At 35.2% G+C, this 6,923-nt stretch overlaps 1 protein-coding gene and 1 long non-coding RNA gene across 2 annotated transcripts; one reads left to right on the top strand and one right to left on the bottom strand.

Moving 5' to 3' along the window:
* Positions 727-6,629, top strand: LOC109348865 (type I inositol polyphosphate 5-phosphatase 2-like). The gene is made up of 10 exons (XM_019589457.1): positions 727-808; positions 897-1,002; positions 1,092-1,184; positions 1,706-1,793; positions 1,897-2,001; positions 3,117-3,909; positions 4,284-4,462; positions 4,555-4,663; positions 4,947-5,095; positions 5,206-6,629. The coding sequence occupies exons 1-10, from the start codon at positions 779-781 to the stop codon at positions 5,411-5,413; spliced, it is 1,860 nt and encodes a 619-aa protein (XP_019445002.1). The 5' UTR covers positions 727-778; the 3' UTR covers positions 5,414-6,629.
* LOC109348866 lies at positions 754-3,366 on the bottom strand. The gene is made up of 3 exons (XR_002107807.1): positions 3,352-3,366; positions 3,288-3,289; positions 754-838 (listed from the first exon to the last, which is right to left on the bottom strand). It is a non-coding gene; the product is annotated as an uncharacterized LOC109348866 (long non-coding RNA).

Raw genomic sequence — 6,923 nt, 5'->3', positions numbered from 1 at the left:
CTATGATTGCGGCCACTGTGATGTGGATTGCAGCCGCAAACGAATTTGATGAGTGTTAAACAATCTGCAATCTAATGTGGTCTAATGCGGTTCTGTTGCGGCCCGATGCAACTACATAATTATGACTTGCTGCCCCACTGCAATTACAGGACCTCCGTAACTGCAATATTGCGGTCATATCAGACGATGTGGTCCACACTTTGATGCAATGCCTTAGGTCCATAGCCGTGGTTGCCATGGCGCCCAAACTGTGGACTTCTCTAGATGTCTAAGTCTATCTTTGGGAGCTTTGAGAATACAGTCATGTCTCTCCACATGATCAGGCCGTGTTCCACTTCCTTATTCATGAGCCATAAACAAAAGTGGTCTAATGAAAATGACATGGTTTTGTTGGATTTCCTAATGTGTTTTCAATTGAGCATGTTGTGTTTTATTAATTTCAGAAAATTGCTATGTGGTGTGAGGACCAGCAGTATAATGCAAGTTGCGGTAGTGGTGGATGTCTTGGTGATATCTTCACACGTTCATTTTCTGTCCTTTTCTATTTTGTCTTTATAAGGATCTTCTTTCTAATGAACATTCATATAATCCCATTTTTTTGTCCTGTTACTTACAATCTGGGATAGCCTCTTATTAAAATATGATCTACTGCCGAATAGCGCCAAATAAGTCTGCGATTTATTCCATATTTCAGAAGTTGTGCTTCCAAAGTGTAGTGTAGTGTAGCACAATATACAAGTGTTTTTTGGGTTCTGTTGTAGTCTTTTGAATTGAGGCAATGAAAGCAAGGAGAGGAAAAGGCTCAGAGGTAAAGCTTTAACATGATTTGAAACTTACTCTTGACTAGTATTATGACTTGTAGGGTGAAGATTTCATCATTTCATTTTTTGTTGCAGGCCTTTTGGCCTTCCCTTGTGATGAAGAAATGGTTAAATGTCAAGCCTAAGGTGAATGATTTTAGTGAAGATGAAGTGGACCCTGAAACTGAGAGTGAAGATGATGGTATGCTTTGGTTTTTACTGTATTATGTTTCTTGTTAACCTTCATTGTTTTCTTTCCCTTTTTATTCATTCTTTCAACTTTTTATCCAGCTTCATCTCCTAAATATTCAAGAATGTGCGAGCATGACGATAATTCGCTTAGAACACAAGGGATCCAACCCATGTTCTCAAGTAAAACATCAGGTAATTATACTTTATTCCTTTCTCAACAGTCCAGCCCCTTTAGGAGAGAAATTAAACTAATTAAATTTCAATAAATTCCAGTTTGAAGGTTTTTTTGTTGTTGCCTTTTCTTCGCACATATAGAGCTTCTGCCATTGCTTACTGGTTATAAAAAATTGTAATAGTAGCTTGTTATGAAATCAAGAATACTAAATTAGCATCTTACCATGGCTTGCAATCCTTGCATAACTTTGTTCCCACGTTTTGATTAGCCATAGACATCGAAAAGTTGTGTTCTTAACTGGATCCAAACTTGACCATACACAGCTTTTTTGTATGTTTCTAATGCAAAATCAAAGATTATTTAGTCTGCATAGTTCAACATGTTACACTAACCAAGGTGTATATAACCACAAAGAAACTTTTAAGTCAACCAGCTTGGTTAATTTTTACGAACTTTGAGATATTATTTGTTTTTGTCACCTGATTAGTCCAGAGTGTTTAAAATCTGTGTCATCTGTGATTTGATATTTGTAATTCAGATGCAACTTGTAAGGCTTTCAAGATAAGACACAGAAGGGGAAAATCAGAAACTCTGCGTGCTCAGTACATAAATAAAAAGGAAGTGAGGTCTGGTGGAAAATTGGCAATCTAGTTTTGCAGCATGACATTGAAGTTATTAATTTAATGATATCGATGAAATGCATCTTGAGTTCGGTTATTCTGATTGCAGAGTAGCAATTGGCACTTGGAATGTTGCAGGAAAACATCCACATGAGGATCTTGAGATTGATGAGTGGATTTGTGCTGAAGACCAAGCAGATATTTTCATTCTTGGGTGAGTAGTGTCTGAAGTTGCCAACGCTCTATTAATTCTACCGATTTTATGTTTTGTTTTCCAGGATTCACTCTAAATAACTGTCATTGTTATCTTTTGTCTGCACCTGTTGTAGTTTGCACATTTATGACCCCTGTGTTCTGTTTGTTTATGAGACACAATTATTAGATTCTTGATCACTCACTTGGACTTCATTTCATTATATAAGCAGATAGGTTTCACAGATTTACTCCTACATTTATCTTGCTTATGCTTAAGTACATGGACTTCCTTTTTTTTTCACTGTCCTGATTAATTATGATGGTTTTTTTTTTCTAAAAAAAATCTATTGTGTTTGTTTCTGTTTTACTTAGAGTTACTTACTGCTAATTTCATTTTAATTGATTTAGCTCAAATAAGAGACTGGTGATGCCATATTCTATGTATGAGCTATGGAAATAGCTATATAATTAGGTCGATGATCTGAAATTCTGAATGATGATCATAAGTTCATGTTTTCTAGATACAAGTACCTATTTATTTTCCAATACTGACTGATTTTAGAAATAATAGAACACTCTCATAATCTTCAAAGAGGAATTACCTTTATTTAGGTGATTTCTAAGTTTGCAAGAGAATCATCCATGACCCTATTCTTGTCACACTTTAAGTGAAATTATACTGCAAGGCTGCTGAACTTACATTTATGTGGTTCTTGAGATTGGATCTAGCCTTGTAAGCCAATATTTGAAGTCTAATAGAAAATCTTGTTTATTTAATTTTTCACTGGTATGTAATTGTTAAGGTGTGTTAATTATAATTGCCCTGTATAATCAACATCTTATCAAGGTTTTCCAAAGAAACTTTCAACTTCTTTTATATAATGTAAAGGGCGGCCCAGTACATGAGGCTCCCACTTAATAGTGGGGTCTAGAGTGGATAAATGTACGGAATCTTACCCCTACAAGCAGAGGTTGTTTCTAGGATTCGAACTCGTGACCTCATGGTCACTAAACAACAACTTTTCTGTTGCGTCGAGCTCACTATCTTGTTTTAATAATGTATGCATGCAATATTCTATTCATGTATTACCTTTTGCCTGGTCATCTGATAAGGTAAGTGTATGTTGTTCACAGTTTCCAAGAAGTGGTTCCACTGAGTGCTGGAAATGTACTGGGAGCAGAGGATAATACACCTATTCATAAATGGGAGGCAATCATTCGAAGAACTCTAAACAAATCTTCCAAACCTGAAAATGACGGTAAACATAAAAGCTACAGTGCCCCTCCTTCTCCAGCCTTAAGAACTTCTTCTGTCGCTGATGTCCTAGCAGATAACTTAGATGCTAATGCAATAGTGGAAACTATTGACAATTATGATTTGGAGCAGCCTGAAGTGAAAAACATCATTGGCATACGGAAGAATTTGCATTTGAAGAGATTATATAGCATGAATCTTCGGTCTAAACTGGACTGGCCTGAACGTTCATTGGATGCAATCTCTCAGATTGTTGATTCTGATATAAAGTTGCGTAGAGTACTAAGCGGCTCAGATAGAATCCGCTCTAGTTGGAAGGAGAATGCTTTATTATATAGCAGTGGATTGAAACGTTCACACCACAGTTCTGGAAACTTGGGTTTGCTATGTAAGGAGCAACAAGTGATGCCTGAAGTAGTTGATTCCTTAGTAGCTGAAATATCTGACATGTTAACCACTGAGGATGGTGATACTTTTAATGAATTACCTAATAACCAATATGATTATGGACTAGGCACAATGCAATCGAGTCCAATGTATGTCCGAATTGTCAGCAAGCAGATGGTAGGAATATATGTATCTATTTGGGTGCAGAGAAGGTTGAGAAGGCACATTAACAATTTGAAAGTTTCTCCTGTTGGAATTGGTCTTATGGGCTACATGGGAAACAAGGTAAGTCATGTTTCACGCTGACTTACCAAATATGGCATAAACTTATACTCAATTCAATTCACTCCAAGTCATTAACAATTCCATGCCAAATGTTACCTACCTCATAAACATTTCAGTATAAATTACTAGCACGTGTTAAACAAAGTCTATTATGTCTTTTATGATCTCTGTAAAAGTTTTATTGGTAATTTATTATCTCTATCTGTGTAATACCATTATGTATTTTTCTGATCTGGTATGCATCATCAATATGTTTGTGATTCATAATGTATTAACTGGTTGGCTATATGCATTGCTACATGTAGAACATACGAAAACTCACCATATAGTTTGACATGAGTGGATGTGATAATAACAAATTGTGACTGATGCAGGGCTCTGTTTCAGTAAGTATGTCTCTCTTTCAGTCACGTTTGTGCTTTGTTTGTTCCCATCTTTCTTCTGGTCAGAAGGATGGACAGAGGCGAAACTCTGATGTTCATGAGATTCTTCGACGCACTTGCTTCTCATCCATCTTCGATCCAGATCAACCACAAACAATCCCATCTCATGAGTAAGCATTATTATATGTTTGAAGTTTTATAATTCTGTGCAAAATTTGTTCACAGCTTCTGTTTTCATTGATGGGTTATTTCCTGCTAACAGTCAGATTTTCTGGTTCGGGGATTTGAATTATCGTGTAAACATGTTGGATGTGGAGGTTCGAAAGTTGGTGTCTCTAAAGAAGTGGGGTGAACTGATGAATAATGATCAGGTAAGTGAGACTTATGAAACTCCCCACCTAATGAATAATGTTAGACTTGTGCTTAGTTTTCACATAGTAACAGGTCTGTTAGTTTTTTTAGTTGATTTATAATTACTATGTAGTAAATTTAAATCAAACCTGAAATGATTAGTGTATGTAATTTTCTTATTGAAGGCAATATCAACAAAAGTAATCTCTTTTTATTGTTATTATGACCAAGGCAGGCAACTATTAATTTTTAATGATCACAAGTTATGCTCAATAATAACTCATTGCTTTACCTAATTTGTAGTTAAGCAAAGAATTGAGTGCTGGGCATGTATTTGATGGATGGAAAGAGGGGTTGATAAAATTCCCACCAACTTACAAGTATGAAATTAACTCCGATAGATATGTTGGTGAGATCCCAAAAGAAGGGGAAAAGAAGAGATCTCCAGCCTGGTACGAACAAGTCACATGAATATATTTGTTAGTAGCATATATGACAATAACTATTGATAAGGCTTAGTAAGATGTTATTAGCAGCAAATGATTTGGGTAAGAATATGCAGGTGCGATCGTATATTATGGCAAGGAAAAGGAATAAAGCAAATTCAGTATGGGCGTGCAGAAATTCAGCTCTCAGATCATCGACCAGTTAGTTCTATCTTCTTGATTGAAGTCGAAGTATTTGACCATCGCAAGCTAAAAAGAGCTCTAAATTTCACTAGTGCAGCAGTACACCCAGATATCTTCCTTGATGAACATGATGAATCATAATCACATGAGACATTCACTGAATATGGGCATCTACAATCATATATACATATTAAATACTGGTAGATATATTTTTTCTATAATCATGATGTGTGAGAAAACTGGTATACTGTTTATAAATTGAACTTTAAGATGTCCAATTCAAGGATCACTCCGCCCAAGTTAGCTCAGCAGGAAGCATCCTTTATCATTAACAGGGATGTGGAGCATTTTGTAATCTGAGTCTGTACTCTGCAACATAGAAGCCTTTGAGATAGTTATAACATGAAATTGTAGATAGTCATACAAGAGAAACACATGCCTGTTTTTTCCCCTCTTTTTTTCCCATTGATCTATAAATAGACAATGATTGTTTGATTTTAGCCTCATCTGATTCAGTTGTCCCATTGCTTTTATCTCTGGACAATAGGCTTTAGGTGGGTCGTTTCTTGTAACACATTGGCACATTCTATGTAAGCTAATACTGGTTTGTACAATGAACCTCCACTAGTAATAATCTTGGCTGGTTTCTGACTCATTGTTGCAAATTAACCTTATGCACCAGCGTTCGTCTAGTGTTATAAAACTCTGCAAATCTCCTAAAAGATCAAAAGGTCAAAAGTTTGATTTCTGGGAGCAACGCTGGTTAGGAGGGACAACTACACATCCAAAAAAGATTAGTTCCTTACTGATAGAGTGAAAAGATACTCTTGGTGATACCCAAAAATTAAACTTAAGCATGTATAAGATTCAATAACCAACAACTATATGTTCTATTCAAATGAGAGCAAAATTTAGATGTTGTAAACAATTGTATTGTTTCTAATAAGAATATAACATGTAAACCAGTTCATCAGTAAGTAACTGCTATTAAACATGTTTTATTTGTTAGTAAACAACATCACAAACCAAACTTTTGCCATGCACTAATCTTTTAATCTATCAAACTAATTCATGTATGTTTAAGTATCAAATTTGTAACCTTTGCCTTGATTTTTGGGAAGATTTACAGTATTCGCCTTGAGTCTGAAAGTTGGATATTAGTTACAAGCGTACAACAATACTAACACTCATTGGTATGAACAATTTGTATTGTCAACCTTGAAGGTCTATTCACAAATTAGTACATTTCTATATGTTATCTGTTATGAAATGAACACAGTAGGGTTTAAAAAATAACAACATGGATGAGACTTGTATCTAGTATGATCTAGATATACGTAATCTTACCATCACAACCGAAAAACTATCTTCAGGATTTCAACACCTCCACATCACAAAATAAAAAACTTCAGCATCAACACTTGCATCTAAATGAACACATTAAAGGTTCAGTAGAAATTTTGTTATTCTTATCCGTAAAAAATAAGATTGAATTATTGTAAAGCATCACTTGCTTTGGTAACTAGTAGTACCACTGTAGAGCAATTACTAGTCCATTGCAGAATCAATTTGCCTAGAGTAATAATTCATAGGAAATCCCACTTTTAATATTTTATTATTTACCAAATACAGTACCAAAAGAAAGAAATTA

This window comes from Lupinus angustifolius, chromosome LG06 (assembly GCF_001865875.1).
Source record: "Lupinus angustifolius cultivar Tanjil chromosome LG06, LupAngTanjil_v1.0, whole genome shotgun sequence".
Classification (NCBI taxonomy): Eukaryota; Viridiplantae; Streptophyta; class Magnoliopsida; order Fabales; family Fabaceae; genus Lupinus; species Lupinus angustifolius.
The sequence above is the reverse complement of the archived record's forward strand: the minus strand, read 5'-3'. Positions and strand labels throughout refer to the sequence as shown.